At 39.6% G+C, this 27,097-nt stretch overlaps 1 protein-coding gene across 1 annotated transcript; it reads right to left on the reverse strand.

Annotated features, from left to right (window-relative positions):
• Window positions 1–660: 660 nt before the first annotated feature.
• LOC503674 (uncharacterized) lies at window positions 661–8,880 on the reverse strand. The gene is given in 3 exon segments (NM_001095563.1): window positions 661–1,982; window positions 2,434–2,492; window positions 8,451–8,880. Coding segments are annotated over 3 exon segments (708 nt in total). The 5' UTR covers window positions 8,659–8,880; the 3' UTR covers window positions 661–1,541.
• Between the last annotated feature and the right edge of the window lie 18,217 nt (window positions 8,881–27,097).

Below are 27,097 nucleotides of genomic sequence, written 5' to 3' on the forward strand. Positions count from 1 at the left end.
AGGTCTTCTCAGTATGACACGTCGATGGCCTGTAGGTTAAGGAACTTGGCCATCAAAGAACATTACCACTTCCCAATAAGGAAACGAAGAGCAATAATGGCCTCCCCAAGCCTGCTGAGAAACAGCTGATGCCGTTATCATATAACAAGTTCTTGCAACATATGGAAATTGATATTTACCCTTGTCTCATGTTATTTTAGCCAAAACCTTAGTCTACCACATTTCTAGGCACATTTCACTTTCTATCAGCTTTTCTCTTTCTTCTGCTTCACATTGATCATACATGTCCCCGGGTCCTATACTATATACACACAGGCAACTTTACATCCACTTGGCTCATTAACACCATTGCGGAGATGGAAAGAAATATAAAAAAAACTCTGATCACTGTACTGAGCAACAGAGAGAGTAGAACCCTGTATTGCACCATTGTATTCTTGTAAGCCTTTCCTTCCATCTCATAAAAACTAACAAGAGTTAAATATGAAGCGTAATATTAGGTATTGGGGGTGGATGTAAAAATGTATGGATGTAAACACATACAAGACCTTTTAAATCTATTTAGCACATTCTATGTCCATCTCTATTTTTCTTGCCCGAATACTGTACTACTTTTCCCCCCTAAAATGTACACACATACACATGCCCTTTTTATTTTCCTTTCAACTTTCTTCGTGGCTCTCTCAAAGCACTACCGAGACACACCAATCATCTCAGCCCCCTTACTTGTAAAACATATAAACCAATCTTTTTGGATCATTCACATTCTAGATAATAAATATTTATAAGAGCACTTTTCAAAAAACCCATATTTGTTGGAAGGGGCAGCCATATTCAGGAAAGCTCTGTAACACAAGTAGTGTCATTTACCCTGTTAAAATATATCATTCGACATAAAAAAGCCAACAGTTTGGCCATTATTACCAAATCTACAAACGCAATTAAAAATTTGTTTTTTCTGCGGAAAATATTTGTTGTTTTACATTTTTTCTAATTCCCACTCCTGTTTTCAGTTCACTATCCTGTTCTTTTGTTCAAAAGAAATGAACCTCAAATAAATTTTTTGGCAATACTTTGCTTTCTGATAATTGCTTTAAGGTTCATCAGTAGATTAGACATAATATTTCAACTATTTAGTTAAACACAGTGAGGCAGAATTATCCAGATACGGAATGACTCTGACCAGTATACACTTTCTGGTATTCTGCACATTTCACCATTTCAGGAACTTTTTTTTTTTGTTTTACAATAAATCTTTTTTCCTGCACATAAAACAGGAGAAATTTGTCAACTTCTCTGCACCAACAATGGCTCTGTTTCCTTTTAATATTGCAGTTCTACACAAGAAAGTTCATGCTATGCCTTCATTTTGTAGTTCACGTCACCAGTTCCATCCCCCCTCTTGAAAAACCAGTTCCACCCTTGTGGTCGTCATTCTCAAGGACAGAGACCCAGTGCCCTTTCTTCCATTCAGAAATTAGCAGGGAGTGCTCTGCTTAAAAATACAGGTCAGATTGAAGAAAAAAGAAAGAAAAACTGGCTCAAACAAAGCAGAAATATTTCTTCCATTTGCATTTTGAGAGTCTTTTAAAACCCTTGCTGCTCAGTTTTTTCTCCAAGTGTGCCTTGTGTTTAATTGCACTGAGAATGGAAGCATCAAACACCTCTTTAAGGTTCTTCTGTGTCAAAGCAGAACACTCAATGTAGGTCTGAGCCCGGATTTTCTGTGCCACTGCTTGAGCTTGGGATTCGCTCACAGGTTTTACGTGGGACTGGCTCAGGTTGATTAAAACATTCACATCGTCTCTAAGGTCCGCTTGGGTTCCCACCAGCACAATAGGCGTGTGGGGGCTGTGTGTTCGGATCTCAGGGATCCATTTCTCCGTGACATTCTGGAAGGAGCTGGGGTTCACAACACTGAAACACACCAAGAAGACGTCGGTCTCTGAGTAACACAGGGATCGTAGATGATCAAAGTCTTCCTGAAAAACAAAGGGAAATAAAAATAAAGTCATTGCATGTGTAATCTATAAATTAAATAATATGCCTCTTTCTACATGGTAATAAAAAGCAAGGTACACAATTTAACAATGGTGTCATACATTACAATAAAGAAAAACAAATGGAAGGAAGGCCATAACTGCCCTTAATAGCTTGATAGGATTACGTTTACTCTAAAAATTACATCTTTTAAAAAAAGATCAACTGCAATCCAGTGGGATCACAAATTAAAGAAAGAAATAGTTTGATGATTTGGTCCAAAAAAAAAGTATATCAACACTTTCTTTTTCTTATTGTGAGTACCTGACTTTCTCAGATAGTAATAGACTACACATATTCACAGGTTACTCAGTGGCACTTCAATTATTTGAAAGGTTGGGGACCATTTTTTTGTTGCTTTTGTAACAATACACAAAAAAAAAAAGTACATACCTGTCCTGCAGTGTCACAAAGCTGGATTCGAACAGGTGCCCCGTCCACCAAAACTTGAACTGAAAGGAACAAAACAAAGTATTAAAACAAGATCCCAGACAATTGTAGGAATAATTCATAGTATTTTTAGTGTACAGTATTCTTTGAGAAAAACCCAAGAACAGCTGTCTAACTGAATGCCTTGCTGCCCCACCAGGTGACGGCTGCCTTTTCCGCTCTTTCAACTTTAATGTCTACAGCTTAAACAAATTGCTTAAATTTCACGTTAGAGCATTCAGCCAGATGTATGGAAAAGGTTTCATAAAAAAACAAGATACGTGAAGCTCTCTGTACCACTTATTACGCTGACCAGGAAAAACAAGTTCTTAAAGGCTTTAATGATGTGTAAAGAACAGAAGAACGTTAAAGCCAGCTACATAAAATACAAGCAAACTGTATCACTTTTTAAAAATATTATTTGCAGTTTCTACACATAGGGCCATTTTTTTTAATTTGCCAGCTTAAAGATGACCACTATGGGACATCCATGGAGCTGGTTGGCCAATGAGATCTAAACTAATATGGCATGTTTCCACTCATAGCGGTAGATCTATCAAAACGTGAAGTTGCAGATCGCCACTAGAGTGAAATTCCGCCACTCTCCATTCATTTCTATGGGATTTTGAAATGATGAACTTTCACTTTCAACCTTTGATAAATACCCATAGAAAATAAATGGAGAGTGGCGGAATTTCACTCTAGAGGTCTGTGGCAATCTCTAACTTCACTTTTTGATAAATATACCCCATAGTCTTAACCCAAGGGCCAAGAGACTGGACTGGGGCAATGCGATCATCTAGGATGAATGTGTGTATGACCAGCTCAAGAAAGAGCAGGAAAATAATGGCTCATCCAGCTGAAGAACTGTTTTATACACAAAGGTGAGGTCATCCAGCCAAAGGGTAGTGAGATAACATGAATGATAATATTTTGGGAGATACCTGTAGTAGATGTCTACAAACACATCCAGTGACTAAGATCTGTCTTATCTGGTTGGATTATTGTTGTAACCCCTGACATGTCATGGAGTGAGATTTGACCTCTAGTATCATTGAGGCCTATATGCTTTTGGATGTGCAGAAATATTTTATTTAGTTAGCCGGTCTTTGATAAGGATGAAGTGACTAAACACTGAACTATGTCCCAATACCAACTGCCTCTCATAACACAATTACATAATTGTGATATTGTGTATTAAAATACATAACAAATCGTTTATATAATAACAATCGTTTATATAATAGTTTTCTAGATACTATTCATCACATATGCACAAAGGCCTACATGTTTTACAGTGCATATTTTATTTTTTGACTCAATCAAGCGCTAGTTCATAGGGTCACAGGCCCCAGAAACCAAAGAATATATAAGAGGATGTCAGCCATGCTATATAGTTGTATTTTTATCTCTACAAACTTGCTGCAACTGCAAACCACCTCCTGCAACTACAGATGCTAGTGGCACTAAGGCATTGGCCTTGTACAAATATAGGACCTGATATCAAGAATGCTCAGGACTTGGGGTTTTCCAATTAATGGGTCTTTCCGTAATTTTGAGCTTAATACCTTAAATCTACTAAAAACATTTCAACATTAAATAAACCAAATAGGCTGGTTTTGCTTCCAATAAGGATTAATTATATCTTAGTTATGATCAAGTACAAGGCACTGTTTTATTATTACAGAGAAAAAGGAAATTTAAAAAAAAATTGAATTATTTGCTTATAATGAAGTCTGTGGGAGATGGCCTTCCCACATTTCGTATGCTTTCTGAAAAACGGGATTCCAGATAATGGATCCCATACACGTACCTTAAAATTACAGGTTGCAAAAAAGTAAAACTAGAATAAGAAAAAAATAAATAAATTGGGATTAGTCTATAAAAGCCAATTCCCAGTTTATTATGCATTATGGGAAGTGTAAGGTAAGAAGAAGGCCCTATCTAATGCAATGGCCATTTTTAAGCTCCAATCACTGATGCCAGTAGATCCCAGGTAGGACCTCAGTCCAGGCGCTAATGGGCTACTAGTTTTAGCTTTACCGCTCCTTGTATCAGTTTTCCCACCATTGTTGTTCCAATGTACACAACCACGGGAGAATTTCAAAGAATTGTTATCTAGATAAAAAAGGAAGCTTGATGAAAGCAAAGGGGGAAAGAAAAAAGAATTGTGAATGGTGAAAGGTAAGTTTCCAGCCAAGAGAGGATTATCCGCAGGGCTGAATGGAATCGGATGCATGAGAAAGCCAAACAAAATCCTTGGCATCGAAAATAAATAAGAAAAGGTGAATGAGGATGAGAAACCTCCAGCTGAGCAGAGGTGAAAGTGTGAAAGCAGTGGGGGGAAAATAACAGAATCTACTGTAAAACATGTAAATTGGCCTCAAGATCTGAACAATGGGCCGGCAATCAGAATAAGAATGGGGCCCCTCTCAAACTCAATTGACAAGTATCCTCTGTCTCAGCACAATGTGTATTATGAAGCATGACCTCCAGATACAAAATTCAAGGGAGGGGACAGCTTGTTAAACCCCTTCTGCAGTTTAAGGTGTAAAGCAATAAATTCATTGTTTTCGCCATTAGTATTTTTTTTTTTTACTACTGGGCACAGGTGAATGCAGCAATCAAGCGGGAATACAACTCCATTATTACACTGAAGGTCTGAGGACACTGCTGCCCCCACAGTGAGTTGGTACAGGATAAGGACTTGCCTGCAGCCCTACTGTATTAAAATCCTCTATAAAAACATGCAGCATATGGTAACTGTCTCAATACACAAAAAAGTAACCAGGCCTGTACTACAGTAAAGCATGGATAAAGTGTGCAGGGTAGGCAAAGGGAGGTTGTGTACTAGGTTGTTAAACTACAACTCCCAGCATCCAACCAGCAGCCAAGGAAGCATCCACAATGCAGCCCCTGCTCTATTCCTGGCCCTGCTTCCAAAGAAGGTGAATAGCTTTGTGCATATTATTGAATAATTACCTCCAATTGTTCATCATAAAGAATAAACCACCAGTGACTTATGTAACAATATTTAGAGGGCAGCCTGACGCTGAACAAAAGTAAGCAAAAAGGAGATGAACTATAACATTTTTTTGGAATGTGTGAACGCAACGAATAGTCTATGGCAGCATGGCAATTATCCATATATAAATATTATTTATAGATCTACAGTATATATACTAGGACTGTCCTGCTTAAATACTGTTAACAACTGAAGTGCTGCTGGATGGGCAACACTTAGCATGACTCCCAAGAAAGATTGTTAGTTTTAATACACACGTGTAGAGCTGAATCTTCAGATATACAGGTAGAAACAATAGAATTCTACCTGTATCTGACGATTCAGCACTAACAATGGCCATGTTCAGGTGCCTTCAAAGGCGCCTGATCCAAAATGTTCTGGCTGGCCTGATCGACGAGCCGACCGATATCCAAGTCTTCTGCCGATATTGATTAGCTCGTCTCCCACCATACACGCACTGAGTTTCGTATGAAAATTTGTTTCATACAATATTATTGGTAAGTCTATGGCCACCTTTAGAATCCGACCTACAACTGTTGCTTTACAGGGACTGGGAGAAGTTGAACCTATTGGCAATTCCTCCAAAGGCATCTGGGCCCAAATATTAAACAAGGGAACCAAGGTGATGAATCTGGGTCCTAAACTCTAACCTATACAACTTTCTACAGCATCAATGCACTTATGTACAAGCTGCTTACATCAGCTTCATGTACAGCAATGTACAGTATACATTTAAAGGTGCAATGTCATATGCATGCACTTTAATCCAATAAAATAGAGTTTCCTCTTAGCAATTGTTCCAGAGCACAATGCATAGCCAACACACTACACAACAGTGTCAATAGTACAATGGAAGGGCGAGGCCTCGGAATAGGACTGTCACTTCACAGGCTGCTGCACAATGCTGAGAAAATCTATTCATAAAGTAAAGAGCTGATCGGACATTTTAGAACCTGTTTAACTGGAAGGTCTCTCTTTAGCCGATACTTGTAAGTCACTGAACTCAGGGCAAATGCTGAGCGCCTGCCGTTTCTACGTTAAAGGGATACTATCATGGGAAACATTTTTTTTTTCAAAATGAATCAGTTAATAGTGCTGCTCCAGCAGAATTCCATTTCTCAAAAGAGCAAACAGATTTTTTTATATTCAATTTTGAAATCTGACATATTGTCAATTTCCCAGCTGCCCCAAGTCAGTTTAACCATAAAGGTTTACATTGTAAGGCAGGGTTCCCCAACCTTTTTTACTCGTGAGCCACATTTAAGTGTAAAAAGAGTTGGAGAGCAACACAAGCATAAGAAAGTCCATGGGGATGTCAAATAAGTGCTGTGATTGGCTGTTTGGTAGCCCCTATGAGGACTAGTAGCCTACAGGAGGCTCTATTTGGCAGAACACCTGGTTTTGATGAAACCAAAACTTGCCTCTAAACCTGAAATTCAAAAATAAGCACCTGCTTTGAGGCTACTTGGAGCAACATCCAAGGGGTTGGTGAGCAACATGTTACTCGCGAGCTACTGGTTGGGGATCACTGTAAGGAATACAATAAATATAAAACCAAACCCTACTGACAGTCACATAATAACATGATTCAGTTTTCCATAAGACCTTTGTCACATTCTGGTGGGTATGATTAAGTCAATGAGATAGAACTCCTGACAAAGTTACATTCCTACATGGCAGGTTAGAATAATCCAGTTGCTGGTCTTAAACAGGTTCTCTGTCAATATACTGCAGAGAGGTACTGCTGATAAACTGCATTCTTCAACTCTCCACCCCCACAAAAAAAACCAACCAAAATCTACACAGTAATACATGGAAGACACCATGAAGAGTAAAATAAAAATCTGCAGCCATGTGGGTCTTAGCTATGGACCAAAATGGCAACCACTGAGGAGACAGACTGCCAACAAGAATTTAGAGGTGCCTGCGATTTGGTATTATCAACATATATGAGGGATAAAATTGAAATTATGTAAAATGGGCCTTATAGAGAGCCTTCATGTAAAATACGTGTAGCATCTCCATGAGATTCCCCTTGAGTGCAAGGCCCCCCTCAGACTAACACAGGAACAGGAGACAGTTTCTCACCTTTAGGGCTCATCCTCCAGTGAGTTTTTAAAGTGTTATATGACATCTCAATAGGGGAAATTAACACATTGCAGTGTGCACAGACTAAAACCATTGTCCAATGCAGGAAGAAGCCAGGAGATGTTGGCCAGATACTTCCACCAGTCCCAAAATATCAGTCTCAGCATGAGCCCTGTCCATTTGTAAGAACATAGAGCCCGATTCCAACCCATCACTTCCAAGAAAAGATTCCTCAACAGCCTCAAAGTGGTTACAAAATCTCCTTGCTCAGCCTTAACCTGACTATAAACCCAGCAAATGACAAGTTTCTACATATACACCTTGAGATCTGATGCTCGGCTAACCAAATATCTTTCATTAAAATCACATTCACTTCTATACATGTGAAGTGTCCTATATCATAGAAGCACCTATTTACAGAATAAAATAATAATAAATCTAAACCATAGTTGGCAAAAGTTTATAAAAAAAAGAACTTCCAAGGAAACCAATTTGCTGGACTGTGTAGTGGGCATGACAATAATAGCACAATAAAGTTCTAAGCTTATCTAAAGTGATACACGATAAGACAATGTTAATATTACTGTACAGAAACTGGTACATCTCCATGGACAAAACCATGGAAGCAGTTCTTGCCTATTACAGATTGCTGGGAAATATGCCACCCCCAGTATACATTCCAAAACAACTTTTTAATGTCAGTAGGAAAGTGTGCTAGATTGAAATAATCACCTGGGTGTCTTTGCATTGCTTTAAACCCAAATAATGAATAAGAATTGGAGATAATGAAGCGAAGATATCTACTTTGAAATAAAAAGTAGCAAAAGAATACAAATGACCATTACAGGGCACCTCCGAGCATACTCACCAGAAAAGGTATCTAGGGCGGTTGGTTGATATTCAGTAGGGTAACCATTTATAGTGTAGCTGATTACCAGGCTAGTCTTGCCCACTGCTCCATCACCCACCAGAACACATTTGATGCCCAGCTCCTGGCTGTTGGGTCTGGAGTTCTGCTTGCAAAGGAGTTCTGAGATTTCGGGACTCAGTCTCTTCTGGTCAGAACAGTCCAACATCACTTGAGGTGGCATTTTGTATCTGCCCAGTAGCCGCCACCAATCCAAAGTAAATCCAAGTTGGAACCCAAAATGCAGACGTCCCAACTCCCGACCACCCAAACGTTGGATCTTCAAAACAGGCTTCACATTGGGAGAATCACATTATTCGTGACCCTGTAGGAAATCCTAATTATGAATCTCACTAGTCTCACACTCAGGACAGGTGTGACAGTCTTCCAGTTAGTTCCCTGACTGGTTTGAGTATCTGAGACAACCCTATTTATATCCTCCCTCTCAGAATGTAATTGGATGCGGCTCAGCCACAGTATCTGCCTGCATTTACATATTCTCTCTGTCTACATGCAGAGCTTCAAGGGAACCAGTACAGATTCCTAGTGTGTGTGTTGTATTCATTTGAAATTATGTCTATCAGCTTCTCCTTATTATTATTATTATTATCATAATTATTATTATTACTTTGGAGGTTAATTTGTAAAAAATCTCTTTCACATAAGACAAATGATAAGGTTTAAGAACATAAAGTTCCATATTGAAAAAACAGGCAGATTATGCCATCTAAAGAACCTATGTAAATGACTTAGTATATATTTATATTAGTATATAAGTTTTATGGATCTCCCAACATTATCTTTTCAGGCTCAGTCATAATGGTAAACCCGAGACATCTATTTTGAATGCAAGGTTGTGCGGTTTCGGCACAAATACATTTTAAAACAACCATAATAATTCATTTTTTATGCTTCTATCTTACTTATCTCTCCCTATACTTCCCATGCTATAGTGGTGTAAACAATAGAAGGCTTGGGCTTTTCAGATAGGGGGGTTTGCAGCTCTTTTGTGATCCATGTCCTGCTTTTTTAAATACAGGTATGAGACCTGTTATCCAGAATGCTGAGGATTTCAGGGTAACGGATCTTTCCATAATCTGAATCTTCATACCTTAAGTTCATGAAAACATAAAATAAACCCAATAGGCTGGTTTTGCGTCTAATAAGGATTAATTAGATCTTAGTTTGTATCAAGTATAAGGTTTTCTTTTATTATTACAGAAAAAAAGGGAATAATTTTATTTTAATTTATAATTTAATAATTATTTAAATAAAATGGAGTCTCTAGGAGAGACGTCCTTTCTGTAATTGAGAACTTTCTGGATAAAGGGTTTTCAGATAACGGATCCTATAATTGTATAGAGCCCCAGTTACAAAGTACGACAGGAATTACGTTTTTTAACGGAAGGTTTAAGAGTCACAGGTAAACGGAAATAATTACTACAACTTTTTTTCCAGAGAATATTACCCATTTCCTACATGTTCTCTTTTGCACAAGATCCTACTTCCTTTCTGGCACAAATGCAAAACAGTGACACCAACTCCAGCACATTAAAGCAAATATAAACCTCCCCCCCCCAAAAAAAATATATATACCTAATGAGAGAAAATGTTATTCTGTTATTCTAAGCAGCTTTACATACTGTATATATTTCATTGATACCTTATTTTTAAATGCAACTGTTATATTCTGCTATGTATATACTCGCTGCGGGAATCGAAGGACTTGGTTTCTGCTACATTGTTTCAATAGTCAGGACCAGCAGTGAAAAGCAAAAGACAGACACATACAACTTTCTGTAACAATTACATTTACAAATAATTGAAAAGTTAAATTTTCTTTTATTAGGTAAACATATATTTATTTACTGGTTTATATTCCCTTTATGCTTACTATTAAGAATTGAATAATAATTAGTTATTTAATATGGTATGCCTAGTGTTGCTCAGTGCTGAGGGTCATACTTATTTACCTCCAGCACCTCAGATAATAGCTGGTGAAACTGCCAGTTTCTGCGCCAGATATCAATTGCTAATCAGCAGCCAGAGGCAAGGGATGAATATTACTGCAATATACCCCATGTTAACTGTGGGTATGAATGCCCAAATATATATGCTGCCATAGTAGAAAAGGGGTTATATTGAAAAGGTAGCAGTTTTTGAATATAATTTGGCCACTGTAAGAGGGCATTTACATTTTTGTTGTTGTGATCAGAACAATCATGGCTTCTGTTTACTGAACGTTTACCAAAACATAAATTGAGCCCTGTTTATGAATAGAGCATGGATTTCCTTTAAAGGGCAGGTCTGGCTCTGTTCATTTGCATTCTGTTTGGCACAAATGATGGTTTCACTTGCACTATTTTCTCTCCCTGGACTTCATGTAGAGGCAACTCCCTCCATTCAAATGTGGCTCAGGCAGCAGAAGTTTCACCCCAAACAAAGGAGTTTTCATGGGAACCCTGGGTGGCTGTCTTCTGCTTAACTCCCTAATGTTGCTTTTACTAAGAAAGCAAACCCAGGGGTGAGCCAAGACCCAGTGCTGCCCAGGCAGAGTTCTGCATTGCTATTATTCAGTAGGAACCCAGATGAAGTAAATGGATGCTTATATTAGTCAATACCCACCAACTGGCACTCTATATATCTGTCGTCTGTCTCTATAATTACACCCCTTATGACTTATTATATGCACAGAATGTATCTTCTTTGCACATTCTCCATTGACCCAAAATAAGAGCACCCCTAGTAGTCTCACATGCTTGCAGTGTAGGGCAGTATGGCCTCTCCCATGCATATGTATAAATTACAATAAGAATGGCTCTACAATAACATCATAATAATAATGGATGAATAATCATAACAGGAGAAGTAATGGCAACACATCCAAAAGTAGAGCCAAACTGTTAAATGTGACCCCCACCCCCAGTTGTATTGAACTAAAACTCTTAGCACCCCCTCACAGCCAAACAACGTTGTAGAGATAATCACTGTGCAGGGACAAGAGAAATAAACTTTACAACTTGGGCTATAAGTAAGTCATTATAGAACAAAACAAAGAACAAATTGGCCCAAGGTAGGAGAGTGGGAGGGTAAGATGGCTCCTATCTGCCGTTCACATAGATGAGAGTGACTGTGAGAACCTGCAATGACTGCCCATAAATCCACCTAAACTTTAGCTTTAGCTTAGCAAAGGAGAAACCCAGCCCGTTAATGAACAACATCTCAGTTGAAGGGCCCAGTATAAACTGTATATTTGAATTGCTGCAGAAAAAAGGCAGTGGTTTGTATAAGGGGCAGATTTATCAAGGGGCGAATTGAAAAATCTAATTTTCGAATTCGAATTTTATTAAGTTTATTTTTAGTGTAATTCGACTAGGGAATAGTCCAAATTCGATTTGAGTTTAAAAAAAAATTCAAAATTTGAATTGTGAAATGTATCATTTACTTCAAATTTGACTATTCGCCATCCAATACCTGCCAAATTTGTGTTTCAGCCTATGGGGGACCTCCTACAATCAATTTGGAGTTGTTTGGTGGACTTTTGAAAATATATATTTTTTTAAATAACTTGAATTGAATTCGATTCGAGTTTGCAGGTAGATCCTATTTACCCAAATTTAAAAATTATCTTTTTTTTATAAATTTAAATTGGTTGGTTTTTTCCGAATTTCGAGTTTATGGGAGTTTTTAGAAACTCAACCCTTGATAAATCAGCCCATAATTGTCGATCTGACTGCAAAAGACACATGGATGTTGCTATTGCACGTCCATATGCTTAACCTGTACCCCAGTCATTTAGGAATAATGGGTAACAGGGTATGGACACATGGGTGGTTGTAGGCGCAGCTGAAATGGGAAGCATTGGACATATGGGGGGATTTGGGAGTTATAGATAATATTACTGCAAATTGCACTTTATGTGGGTGCCAAGACTTGGGTCAAATCAAAAAAGAGAGGGTGCAATGTCTGCCTGTGTCTGATGCAGAACTTGGGAGCAACACCCTGGTTTATTGTTAGTTGCACATTTCTTGCACCCAAACAGTTATGGGGAGGGCACAGAATGTAAAGCCGTGCTTGGCACTGTTATCACTTGAGAATGTGAGAATGTGAGGTGTGCAGTGACATGCTGCAGCTGCTCCTTATCTGACTGCGAGTGACGAAGAAGTTAATATTAGGGTTCCTTTTGGCACTCACAGATGTTGCAGCTCCTATCAACACTCCTGCAGTTCTTTGAACAATCTCACTCTCAAATTGCAAGAAGCTGAGTTGGTTGCTCAAAATGGAAGAGCAGTCTGGCAATGACCCACACTGGCACGTGTTTGTAGCTTTCAGCAAACCCTGACTGGCATAAAGTTTCAGTTGGATCAGTGCAATCTGAGCAGTTTGGCCCACTGGGGTGTGTGAGTGTGGTCACACTGTATAATATTCAATTAATGTCCCATTAATACACCATGTATAAATATTAATGATTGCTAAGTGTGCCCATCAAAATGGCACACACAACACAAGCCAACATTTTCAAGTGCTGTTTGCTGGTTTATGAGTTGTGCCTACTGGTGCATAAGGCACAAAAAGTATCATGTTCTGGCACAATGGTACCTACCACAAAAACAGGGCTCTCTTTGTGTGTTCCACCTATTATAGCTTGACGTTGCGCCAACTGAATCACATACAATTGATAGGAGTATGAGTACATACCCAGGACGCACCCCAGGCACCCCAAGTTGCCTCCATCTGCCATCAGTTTGTCTCTTTATTATCTTGCACAAAAAATATTTGCCGGATCGTGCCAGCCAAAGTTATGCTGGAATTCTGGGTAAGAATTATGCCATTTCCTTGTACTTTGTACTTTGAAAATGATATTCTGCAGACTGTATAAAAACAATACAGAAGGGGCCACATCGTCCTTCCACCCCTCTGAGTTCATCTTTCAGTTTTTACACATTCACTTTAATATTGAAATGTAAAACGACTTCCTCTGAAGCCTTATTTCCACATTTTAGCTATTAAACAGCAAACACACAGCGAAGGTGCTAATTGTTTATGTTCTTCCTGAAATAAAATACAATGTCTGAAAAGAAAGGAGCCTAATTGGTAGCTGGTATATTTCACACCTGGATCTTCCCTGGATCTAGGGATGGACGTGAAAACCCTCACCTCAGGCAAAGGAAAAAGAAAAAGACTCTGTGTGTGTTCCTTACAAACGGTATTAGCATGCTGGATATGTGTACAGCAGCCCACCAGGCTTAGCTATAGTTCCTGCCAAGAGAACAAGAGTAAAGGCCTGGCAGGTCACACATGCTGAGTTGCAGGATATCTGATCATCTGTCCCACTGGATTATTGGACTACTGAATTTATCTGTAGCAATATCTGGCTGGACTGTCTACTTTTAAGTGGACATGATCCTTATATGGAAGCTAATCACCCACTTTTTCCTTTCCAGATAGATGGGTCTGTTGAGTCACACTGGTTGCATATTTGGTTAAATCTGCGGATATAAAATAAAGGATATCCATGTGTATTAGGTGACTGATGCAATATTGGGCACCATTGCACCATTGGTCATTAAAGAGGTGTGTCCTCATCCTCCTTCGAATAACCTGTTCCCCTGTCAGTATCAGTAATCAGACAAACTGTTTAGGGGTGCAGGTTTGTTGCAATCACCAAAAGTACGACTGTTGTGATGTGTATGGCCAAACAGCAGTATACAAGCATGCATACAGCAAACTGATTGGTCGTTAAATCTATATTGAAGAACATATCTGGGTCAGCCAATAATTCTAAATATTTGTATATGGCACAGTCAGTGTTTTGACAACTACCTCACAAAAAAATCAGCTATTCTTCCCAGTTGCTTTCCCTAAAATTGAATGGTAATTTGATCAGAACCTACTACTCGCTCAATCGAAAATTCAGGTGTCTTGTGAACCCTCAATGGAAAGTGATGGGGGGCAGTAGCATGGGTTTGCCCATCAATATGAACTAAATGTGTATTTCCAAAGGGAAAAGATTGCTCACTGTAGTTTGCTGGAGCAAAATATCACAGGCCTCTATAAAAGGAATTATTTAATGAATGTGTGAGCTCTTTCTTCCCCCTTTTTGATAAATATGCTTGCTATTGGTAGGAAAATATTACCAAGTTGTACATTGTCATATTAAACCTACAAAGGGACATACAGACTATCAGGACTGAGTGAAAGCCATTGTGTCTTTGTTCACTGTATTTAATGGAATTTTATTACAAGCTCTTATCTGTCTGGATAATTCGCTATCTGGTTAAATGAATCCCCATGATTGTTTACACTGAAACACTTACTAAAGATTAAAAGATAAGACAGAATCATCCTTTATCTGTTAATGAGTGACAGTTGCATGGGCACCTCCATAGGGATACTGAGTACTGACGGAACTGGCTCCCTGTATCCTAGAAGACGATATTACGGGACAATGGATAATTACCTTTGCGATGATTATCGGTGTCTCCGCTAGTTTATCTGCACCCATCGTTCAAGGCAGTTGGCCAAACACAGAAAGCAATAGAAAAGTGGCCATACATGTGCATAGTATCCATCCATTCAGCCTATGAGTAACATACAGGTCAGCCAGTAAAGGTCTTTATAGGACACACAAAAGCAAGTACCTCTTTAAAAGACAGGCATACAGGCATCAGTGGGCATGATCTTTCTTCTGCTGTGGCATGGAGGAGAGTGTTTTTGTGCAATAACAACCACCATGTGCTGTACTCACAAGTGTCTTCTGGGATTTCCAAAGATATATATAAATATTTATATATCAACTTCAAAGTGGAACAGCACACCGATTTCCTTAAATACGTGAATTTTTATTCAATCATCACTTGTGCATCCACCGTTTTGGCCCACATTGGGGCCTTTATCAAGGATGAAATAATATATATTATAGATATAACACATTAACTTTGGTAGTAACAATCGAACACAACACAGAGCTGCCTAAGTCACACTTTCCTGTGGGAACCATGTCTTGCTGCCCCTAGTTGTTGGTCAGTGGGTTGTGTTATAAGCAAGGTAAGGGCAAGGGCTTATTGGCTCCACTGCTCCATATTTGTTTCAGGCTGAGAGAAGCAGATCCGCTCTATCGCCCACCTCAATTGATTTGAATTAGATCCACATGTGTGTACTATGATACTATGGTGATAGGCTTTCCTCCACTATAGAAATAAAAATAACACTAGATTATTTAAAAAAATAAAATTTCCTGCATTACTTCACTGGCACCCAATTTGGAACAGACAATTTTAGAACCAAGCTTGCTGTCTGTTTGTGCATTTGAACCACTTATAATGGTTAAGGCTAGTCAGTAGCTAAACTAGTTGGCACTGGGCCCAGCTGCCTAAAAGTTTTCAGAGGGGCCGGCGAACAGCGACTCCTACACGGCCCACTGCCCATGTCCCCAGCTCCCCACCTGCAGATAGGAAAGCAACTGGGGAGGGGGAATTTAGTTCCAGGCCTCACCCTTCTATAGTTACACCAGTAGCCATACATGCCCAGATTTGGTTGGGTGGTTTCCATAATTTCAACTATATTGTCCAGGCATTTGGTGCATTTATGGGAAATCAGGGGATTAGATAGATAATCCTGAAATCCTGATAGATTGAGAATTATCAATCACACAACTGAAGATTCTACAAGAATGTTATAGATGACCTTGCTCATTAGAATCCCATTTGTTCCATGGAGATGATGCAAGAATCCTGAATTTCATAAACAGAATCCCAGTTGTTACTTGCTTCATCCTGATAAAATGCTGCTATTTTATACACAGAGAATATTTCAGACAGGCTGATTCTGACAGTCTATAATTCAGAGGCTCGAGATACTGGAACATTAAGTGCCATGCCCAAAGCTCTAAGTAATTCACATGAGAATCAAAACCATGTTTTCCCAGAGTAAGAGACACATGTGCCATGAACACTGCTCTGCCTTTTACCCTTTATCTAATGTCCTATTTATTTCCCCTTCAGTTTTTGTGCGCAGAATAATAAATATATTCAAGATATTCTGCTTTTTCTGTATATTGAAGGTTTGAAGACAACTGGGATTCTGCGCTATCATGCCACCGAGAATACTTTTTCAAGGGATCCCTCTGTAATTTATTCCATATCTAAATTGCTATGCTTTTGTCTGTTTAAAGGTGCTTTGCTGACCTCTAGGGGTACACTTTATAATACAATACAATATTAGCAATTAAAAGGCACGGTTAAAGTACAAAAAAATAATAAATATGTTACATAAGCAGTGCTGTTCATTTTTACTGCACTTATATTAACCAAAAGCGGTCACTTCCCACAAAGAGCTTACCTACAAAATGTTGGGTAACTAACTGATAAAATGCAAAAAGGAAAAGGTTGTGGAAGCACTCCATGGCTTAATACTAAGTATTTAGCCATACAGTGCTCCACCACCTTTTTCCTTTTTGCATTTTGTATTGTAGCCGATCGATTCTGTTTGGAAGTTTACCAGTTATGCTGCAGGCCTGGCTTCCATGTGGTTGTAGCACCCCCATACCCATCCCTTCAAATGGTGGAACAATTCCTTTGGAAATGGGTGTTGGTCTGGGCAGTTTCTCTCTCTATTAAAAGCCGCAAGCGGGGGAGGATTAATCTCATGGAACCAATGCTGGGGTCTAGGTTATCTCTCCCCTTTGAAAGCTTATGGCAGGGGAGGACTAAGCCCTATGATTGAAACCAATGCTCAGGTTGGGAGACCTTTATTTCAGGTAATGCTTTTATGCTGGGAGCAGGAGGCTTTAGCAATTGAGTATTATGACCAGAGTTAAAAAGTTAGGGACCGCCATATGGGTTTTACCTTGACGTCATATGGTGGCTTATCAATTTCATGATCATAATTTTGTAACTAAATATAAGGTGAAATGTGCAGATGCCGAATGTGTTGAAAGATTGTGAAGCAAGGTTTATCTTTACACAATAAATATGAGTCGCATATCATCAGGGCCCCAATAGATGAGTACATATGGGAGTCTAGTCAGAGGGATTGTTGAGATATTGAAAGGGTTAAGGACAGACCAGACACATTTTTGGGTGTAATGGAACATGCCTGGTGTGTTTGGTCAGGTGGACTTGTGGGTCCCCACGATTTACAAAGGCAGCCCTGCATATTACATTTTGTTTGCAATAAGGGATGCACCGAACCCCAAATCCTTCGCGAAAGATTCGGACGAATACTGTACCAAATCCGAACCCTAATTAACATATGCAAATTATGGGTGGGAAGGGGAAAATATTTTTTACTTCCTTGTTTTGTGACAAAAAGTCACGCAATTTGCCTCCCCACCCCTAATTTACATATGCAAATTAGGATTTGGATTCAGTTCGGCTGGGCAGAAGGATTTGGCCGAATCCGAATCCTGATGTAAAAGGCCCAATCCTTGCCAAATCCCGAACTGAATTCTGGAACCCTTATTATGGTGTAAACCATGGGTCCCCAACCTTTTTCACCCGTGAGCAACATTCAGATGTCAAAAGAGTTGGGGAGCAACACAAGCATAAGTTCCTAAGGGTGCACTGCCAAATAAGGGTTGTGATTGGCTGTTGGATAGCCCCTATATAGATTGGCAGCCTACAGGAGTTTGTGGCAGTACAGATGATTTATCTGCAACCAAAACTTGCCTCCAAGACTAAAATTCAAAAATAAGCAGCTGCTTTAAGGCCACTGGGAGCAACATCCAAGGGGTTGGGGAGCAACATGTTGCTCACGAGCTACTGGTTGGGGATCACTGGTGTAAACAGTAGTGGTAAGAAATTCTCAACTCCCACCCAACACTAACCCACCCCCTCCCAATCAACACCCGGCCCTCTCTTCCCCCTCTATTTATAGACCTTCATCCACCCCAAGCAGAAGTGATGTCACAAAAGGTGCAGGGTGGAGAAAGTCTATTCGTTTAAGGGCCAGAAGCTGGATTTGCCAGCCCTACTGTATAGACAAGACTTTCACAAAAGACCACAATGTCTCTAGCGTCAGGAGGATATTTATTATTTTATTTTGATCGCAAGACCCCAAGACGGTACGGGGAAGATGGTTTTATTGTTAAGCAACCTGCATAGTTTTGCATTAGCCTTTAGTTTCTATGTTTTTTAAATGTATATAAGGAAGTTTGCTTTTACATTAAAATAGTATATTATAGATGGAGCTATTTCAAGAAACTGTTACAATGCCATTCTTATTATTTTTGCCCCTCCCTATTTCTGTGACTTTTCTTTACAATCAATAACTTTGGTATTAAGTTTGAATTTTTTACAAGCCGGGTGGTACCCCTACCCTGAATTTTCCCCCTCAATTCCAGAGGGGGGGTGGGGGCATGGTTCCTTCTTCTCTATGTCCTGCGCTGGGGAGGAATTCAGTTGAACAGGAATTCATTTAGATCATCCAGCAATAATGAAGTCACAGGCTGATGTGCGTTTGATGTCATATAAAATTAGACTTTTTATGAATCAAATTACGTATAGGAAAGTCCCAGGTCCCAAGAATTTGAATTAATCAACCCCTTTACCTGTAGAGAAATAAAAACCCTTTTTATGTTGATAGCAGTATCCCTTCAGGTAAATTTGGAAGGTTTCACTGATGATTATCAACCTGTTGCAGTTGACCTTATACCCAAGCAGTAGTTCCTAAATCAGTGTTTTCGAGCTGGATGCCCATGGGCCAAGTCTAGCCTTTCAAGAGTCTTTTCTAGCCCCCAGACTTTTCAAGAGCTCTATTGACAATCATAAGCAAATGATGTTGATCTTGCCTTTGTACTGGAGCGAATCATTGGCCTGCTATATGGAAACTGTTGGGTGGCAATGTTCTAAATAACTTTTATGTTGCAATAAATGTTCAGTAAAGAAGTATACTGCCATATAACTGTATATATACTGTTATTTGTATACTTACAAATCAAACAAATCTGTACCATTGGCCCACTGCTATATTTTAAATCACTAGGTGTGCCAGTTTGTTAGGCCCCTAAAGCTACCTGGTGTCACTCCTCTTCACTTAATTATGCACCAGCCTGGGGTTGTATTCTAGTGAGTCATTTTCTTGATTGTCTTAGGGGTCACTTGTGGGACAAAAATATAGCGAAAATTTTTTTTTTGATTAATTCCACAGCCCAGGGCCACAGCAAAGATCCCGAGGACAGGAACCAAGATGGGGCTGCCGTGGTCTGTAATATACTACCCTAGGCTGGAGCACCAGCCTTGGGTATGAAGTATGTAGTTATAAACAGTGTTGTGTGCCTACCTAATTGTACCCCTATGATTAACTCTTTCCTCGTCCTTTAAGTGCCTACTAAAGCGGTGGCCAGCTGCTACAAGAGATATTCAGTTCAGTTTTCTATTTCTACATGTGAGTGGGAGTTACCTTAGTTCCTGAGAAATTCGTATTTGCTATGGATCTAAAGAAGTCCAAAATATCGAGCCTGGGACAGGTGGAGCGGAAGGGGCCCATGACTTAGGGGAGAGTAGAGGAAAGAAAGGGTGTAGTGGTGACAGGCATTGTGGGAGTTGTAGTGTGGAAAAAAGGCAGGGATAAAGGGGAGTATGGCTTAACCTTTAAATAGGGGTGAAAAGTGCGGGAACTCGTATTACCTGTAGTTGGCACAGGAGATACAACGTCTCTCCCTCCCGCCCTATGGAGATGGGGGGGTTGGATGGTTATGTCGCAGCAGTAGCATAATGGGGCTGCCAAAAAGGGGGCTGGAAGGTAAAGTGAGGTTGGTTGGATGGGCCTGGGGCGAGGCTTAGGGAGAAAGGAGGCACCGTAAGTGAGGAAACAGGTGACGGAGTCTTAGCCTTAGGCTGGTTAATGGGTTTTTGACTAAGAAGGGTTTGGGAAGTTGTTGTAAACATTGTTAAATGTTATGTGCAGCCTTCAGTTGCTATTGTTTTTACACAAAATGTCAAAGTGTCATGCAGTATAATTTTATGCTGGTATGTTTTTTGGGAGTTAAATAAGAATAAGTGAATGCAAATGTTATTTAATAAAACAAGTTGCGGCCTTTTCACCAATAGATCTGTGATTGGAGTGTATTTATGGGGTGTTGGGGGACACACTCAATTATAGATGCAAGTTTGCGGTGAACGCAGGTGAAATGCAACATGCTGCGTCCTACCTGTGTTTGGCGCTTACATGCGTCTGTGTGAGTACAGCCCCCTTCATAATAATTAAGTATGTCTACTCCTGCGCTCCTCTGAGGCTGAACGAAAGAAAACACAACGCAGGGGAGTGCATAAAAAACAAACACCCGTTTGTAAGAGCCCTTAACAAACAGAGGATTGATTTCAACCCTCCAGAGAATATTAACAGCCTGGTTGTGTGCAGCAATCATCTGTATATGAGCTTGGGAACAGACTCCATTCTTAAGTCAAACTTTGATTAGATATTCTGATTCACAGCCACAGACACAATGGAAATTTTAATCTTTCAAGGAGAAATGCAAACAACCCAGACAATGGGAAGCCCAAAGCAGTGAAGGTTGTTTGTAGCACGGTTCTCTATAAGAAAGTCAGCCATGATTAAAAATGATTTTCTGGTTTTACCCTAAATCAGAATGGTAATGATTGAAAATTATCGTGTAGTTTTTACCCTAAATCAGAATGGCAAAAATTAAAAATAATCATGCCTGCGTCTCTTCGTTTAAAGGAGAAATAAACCTTTAAAATGAATGTGGCTAGAAATGCCATATTTTATATACTGAAGTCAATGAACCAGCCTAAAGTTTCAATATCTTTATAGTAGTAATGATCCAGGCCTTCAAAGATGTCAAAGGAGTTTCCCATCTTGTATTTTGTTAGAAGTGTCAGTGACTCGCACTTGCTCAGTGGGCTCTGGGCAGCTGTTGAGAAGCTAAGTTTAGGGGCCGTCACAAATCATCAAGCAGAAAATGAGGCTTGACATATAAGCTGATGCTACTGCAATGCATGTACAGCGAATCAGCAGAAAAAAAGATGGGGAACTACTGGGGCATCTTTGGAGACAGATCTTTTCAGCTAAAGGACTGTGGTTGCCTTGGGCTGGAACAGAAGCCTGAAACATAATGTGCAACATTTCTAGCTACTTCTTTAGTTAAGCTTTAGCGATCCTTTAAATCTCGCATATTAAGAGCCAAAACTGAGTCTGCATCATTTTTTGTGTTTGAGGGCCTGAAACTGCTGGAAATTTGTGTATATTGTTTGTTAAAGGTTAAATATAGAGTCAGAACTGGCATCAGTAATCATGGGAACCCATACTGCTAGGTTAGCAGGACACTTCTTTTTGAGGAGTCCCTTGGATGGTTGCCTTTGCCATCTAGTAGAATGGGTCCCCAATGAAGAAAAATTTGTATTTGAAGAAATAAATGAAGAAAAACACATCTTTATTTGTGACTCTGCCCTATTATGCCAAAACTATAACCGATAATATGCTCAAATTCTGCCCACAAAATTCACCTTTCTGTCATATGGCCTGTGCCAGATGAACCCCCTGCTCCCCACTGGCAGCCCTAGAATTTCGTAGAGCAGATATGTGTGCTTGTAAAAATGCTGTGAAATTACATAATCGCTACCGTGATGTGCTGTACTAAGGACTTTTCTTTATTGCAGTCATTGTTCTAATTTTAAATGGGTGGTTCAGTTTACTTGTAGTACGTTATAGAATGCCCTGTTCCTAGCAACTATGCATTTAGTCTTCATTTATTTTGAATAAAAACTATTGGTTTATGAGCTTACAATTTTACTATTATTGTTACATTTTATTCCTGCCGGTTGAGATGTCAAAAGAGGGACTGTCCCTTTAAAAACAGGACAATTGGGAGGTATGTCAGCCTGTAGATGACCTTCCTAGTATCCAGGAGTTTCCAGGAAGTCTTGGTTATAGTGACAATTTCGTCACCCACAACATTTGATGCACATTAAAGTCAATGGTTTTCGCTGGTTGCAAATACTAATGTGAATTCTGTTAAAGGTGCAGTGTATTAAAGTGCAAGGGAAACCAGTACTTAACAGCTATAGCTTGAAAATAGAAGCCTCTGCCCCTGTGTGTCTGCCACAAAATTTTGAATCAGTTCTCAGTGGATACCACTATAGTGGATTTCTTGTGGGGAAAAAGGAAGCTACACAATTTTTTTGCATTCAGTGTAAATTACTAAATGATGCCCATTATATAACCCCTCTTTTCCTTCATTTGCATAACAGACGGCATTACTGTATTCTCGTACAATTAGTGTCTTTATATGATCATTGCACAGGGACTGATAACTTGTCCAATTGGACTGGTTTTTATATATGAACGTTTTTTGAAAAGTGGTCCTTTTTTGTGCCAGCATTGACTCTCCGTGTTTTATCCTGATTGATGCTAAAATAAAAAATTTTTGTGATCAAACAGAGCCAGGGTTGTTGTCAGCATAAAGCTGTCACGAATATACAGACTTTGATATGTCTGCTCTCTAATGCTTTATTTACCAGTAGGCACTGTCGGACTGGCCCACCGGGATACCAGGAAAACTCCCGGTGGGCCCAGGTGTCAGTGGGCCTCTTGCTTCTAAACATTTGGGAAAAAAGAGGCTTAATAATGGAATAATAGAGTATAGTAAGTAGATATAAAAGACGAGGAGAATAAAGAGATGAGGAAAGGAGGAGTAATTGTTTGGAAAGTGGGTCCATAGTCTAAGGTTTTCTGGTGGGCCCCTGGCATCCCAGTCTGAAACTGCCAGTAGGTCATTCTAGCTGACACAAGGTCACCCATTCCGATTAGAAGAAAAGAGGTTCCGGCTAAATATTCGGAAGGGGTTTTATACAGTGAGAGCTGTGAAGATGTGGAATTGTCTCCCTGAATCAGTTGTACTGGCTGATACATTAGATAGCTTTAAGAAGGGGTTGGATGGTGTTTAGCAAGTGAGGGAATACAGGGTTATGGGAGATAGCTCATAGTACAAGTTGATCCAGGGACTGGTCCGATTGTCATTTTAGAGTCAGGAAGGAATTTTCCCCCTCTGAGGCAAATTGGAGAGGCTTCAGATGTTTTTTTTGCCTTCCTCTGGATCAACTGGCAGTTAGGCAGGTTAAAATAGAGTTAAAAGGTTGAACTTGTCTTTTTAAAATCTAATTTACTATGTAGAATCTATGGCAGGTGTCCTTTATGCACAAAGTAGATTCTATATTCTATGGTAGGTAAAGCATTAAGACTTTACTCAGACTACTTAGAATGAAAAACATTGAATTAAAGTGGTCACATTAACACAATCCAGTTTTTGCAGTCTCTCTACACTTGCGTGTGACAAGCAGATTAAAGCAAAGCCTCCTGTGATGAATCTGTTTTTCAAGCCAGGATCACAGATCCGAAGCAAGAGCTGCATTTGGAATGAGATGCTCCAGGCGATGGGTGCCGGCAAAGACCTGGCATTTGGAAGCACACAGAAGGACAGGGAATTGGTGTCCCACTGTGTTAAATAAATCATTTTCCCAGGCAGGATAATGCAGTGGGCTCTCCGCCATTTTGGGCCTAGTAAACATTTCACAGTTTGTGGATATTCCCTAGTGCTTTGTCATTTGCAGATGAGCCCCAACCCCTTAATAAAAGGCAGTTGCTTTGGTTGGTGGAATTATCTGGAACAGGTGCTCTAAATGTCACTCTCTGATCAAATGTGCAATGGATGAAGCTGGGCATGTATCTTATCCCTGACTTGGCAGGTGCCCTTATGGACTGTCTTGCTTTCAATAATACGAAAATTGCAGGAACAGGTTGTGATTTTCTTGATTATTCCGATATATGTCCTCAATAAAGTGAAATTTCAATGACAAAGTGAATGTATTAGGGAACAGATACGCCAATTGTTAAATGAACAATGTAGCAGCATAGTTTCTGCATTTGCGTATCTGTTCCCTAATATATTTACTTTGAAGGTGCCCTTATGGTATTACCTTTATGGGTTATAATATGCACAGCCATCTCTGGGAACGTCGGGTATATGAAGACCTGTATTCCAAGCAGGTAATGAAAGGGAACATGTCTGCTCTTCATAGAGGTAAAAACAATGTTTTCTGTTTCCTCACACCAATGCTACAGTTTGGGCATCATTTGTTATTCTGTAATTCAAGAATAGAGAACCTCCAGACATTACAGTTAGGGTTACCACCTTTTCTGGAAAAAAAACCCGGCCTTCCTATATATTTATATTTTTTCCCTATTATTAACATTGGGATCAACCATCAGTTTTACTGGCCATGCCGGTAAAATACCAGCCAGGTGGCAACCCTAATCACAATCATCACACCAACACTGACTGGCCCAAACAAAATCAGAATGTATTGGATCAGAGCGTGATTTTGATAATTTTGGCCCCAACAACTATCTGGGGGCACATGCACAGAAACAATGGGGTCTTTCACCAGAAAAGAAACCGAAGTTTGATTTGTAGCGTAGTTCGGTCCCATGAGCACAGCGGTGCTTCCTATGAGGTGCTGACATGATCCCACCAACTTGAGCTTCTCCTTCTCTTATATCATTCCCAGGGGGATGAATGTACAGTTAAAATACAGAAATTTCTATCAAGGTTCCTCTGGTAAACTGCTTCTTGGAGCAAGGTTCTTGCCTAATTAAAAAAACACCCCTACTAATCACCCCATTTAAATCATTCTTTTATCACAATACTAATAAAAAAAAATCATGTTCTCAACTGGACTTTTAAAACTACTGATGCAAACTTTACTGTGCTCTGTGATGTTTTCATGGTGCACCTACTAAACTCTAGGAAGTACCAGTATTAAGTTGAAAACACTAGATGGCGTTACAGTATTAGCCATTGAAAGGTATTATTTTGTTCCACTTTTGGCTGTTCTGTCTACTGAAAATATTAAATATTTACAAAACTGCACAAACTGCCCTCAACTTTAGGCCACAAAAAAAAGAAGAAAAGAAACGGCTACAGCAAGAATGTAAAATATGCATGTCCAAACTGAGCTTGTGGTTGGATGGCAATAACATAGGAAAAAGTCCTTGCTCAAAACGTTAATCTGCTTGTTTGGCCCTAGGTCCTATGTTTGGATAATAATAGGAGTCTACAAAGGACATCAATAGGGGCCAGTTATCCATGCTTTATGTCTATGGGATTGATAGAGGAAAGGAATAGAGTTTCGCAACACCAGATAATTATTTAAAAACCTGTATCTTTATTTATCCACATTAAAAGACACATAACTTCATCAGATGCGTTCCGCCCTTAATCATATGCTGATTAAGGGTGGAAGTGCACAAAACGAAGTATGCTGCATGCCTTTTAATGTGGATAAATAAAGATACACTTTTTTAATCATGTTGAGATGCAATAGGACTTCCGCACTCGGTCAATGTATTCTCGGATCTTGCCAAATGAACCACACAACTTAGTGGTGGTGAGTCGGAGCAGTTATTATTTGCTTCCTATCGTGAACTATGGGACTGATATCCCTGGCCAAATATAGGTCAGGCCATCATTTAGGCCCCATACACATGCCAAGTAAGCTGCCATGTCTTTCTAGAGAAGATGCTTTAGTTGCCAGCTTTGGACAATATATAGCTAGCTTGTAAGTAACCTTTCTCTGCAGGGGCGATCCAAGCCCCTCCGCCGGGCTGCTGCCCCCCTCCCCCGGAAATTCACTCTTAAAGTACCAGGAGCACCATTTTTGCTGCCCCTGGTACCTAGTGAGGCACTGCCGCCTGAGGCGACAGCCTCAACTCGCCTCATTGGCAAAGCACCCCGTTTTCTCTGGATTCTCTATTCTGTTATAAAGACCTATAAAAAAAAAAACAAATACAAAAAGTATTGTAGAAGTGAAACCTATATTGGCTAACAATAAAAATACATTGTATACAATGTATTTTTTTTGTTAGCCAATATAAGTATCACTTCTACAATACTTTTTGTATTTGTTTGTTTATGTATTTGTTATTTTTGCTACTGGCTAACACGGTACCACAATTTTTGTTTTGTTATAAAGACCAGAACTGTTCTGCGTATTAAACATGTATCTCCTTCATTGGTCAGTATTTGTATGTTTGATGCTTTAGTCTCTTCCTTTGTACAGGGCTGTGGGACATGTTCTCACTTTATAAAAATGTGATCATTAATAACGAGGATCTACTAAAGTGCCTTTTTCAACTGGAATGAGCCAATAAAACATTTGAAACGCAACAGAAACTTATTTGTCAGTGTGCTATGGTCGTATGGACTGAATATATGATTTCAACCCATGGCAGAGAGGGTAATTGACCACTAAGCACCTGGTCTGACGAGACGGAACACAGGGGTTGAGCACTTCATTATCGTGAGGATCTACTGAAGTGTCACCAGGAGGCAGAGCATTACTTTCTTAGCTTGAGTCTCATGTAGATTCTGTCCATCAGATCATTGCAGCACGGGAAGCTTTCTCTGAAATTGCAACACAGACCTCTCTAACTGTTGCTTTGCCAGTGAACCTTTTGAAATTCATGTTGCACTGCTGTTTGGCAATAACGACAGTTTGAGGGCAGTCTAGAATTCGTCTTTAACTCAGCAGAGAGTTTACAGAAAACAGGTTCCATACCTGCACCAAAAATAGGACAGTAATAGTCCCTCA

The sequence above is a fragment of the Xenopus laevis genome, chromosome 8L, assembly GCF_017654675.1.
Source record: "Xenopus laevis strain J_2021 chromosome 8L, Xenopus_laevis_v10.1, whole genome shotgun sequence".
NCBI classification, from domain to species: domain Eukaryota; kingdom Metazoa; phylum Chordata; class Amphibia; order Anura; family Pipidae; genus Xenopus; species Xenopus laevis.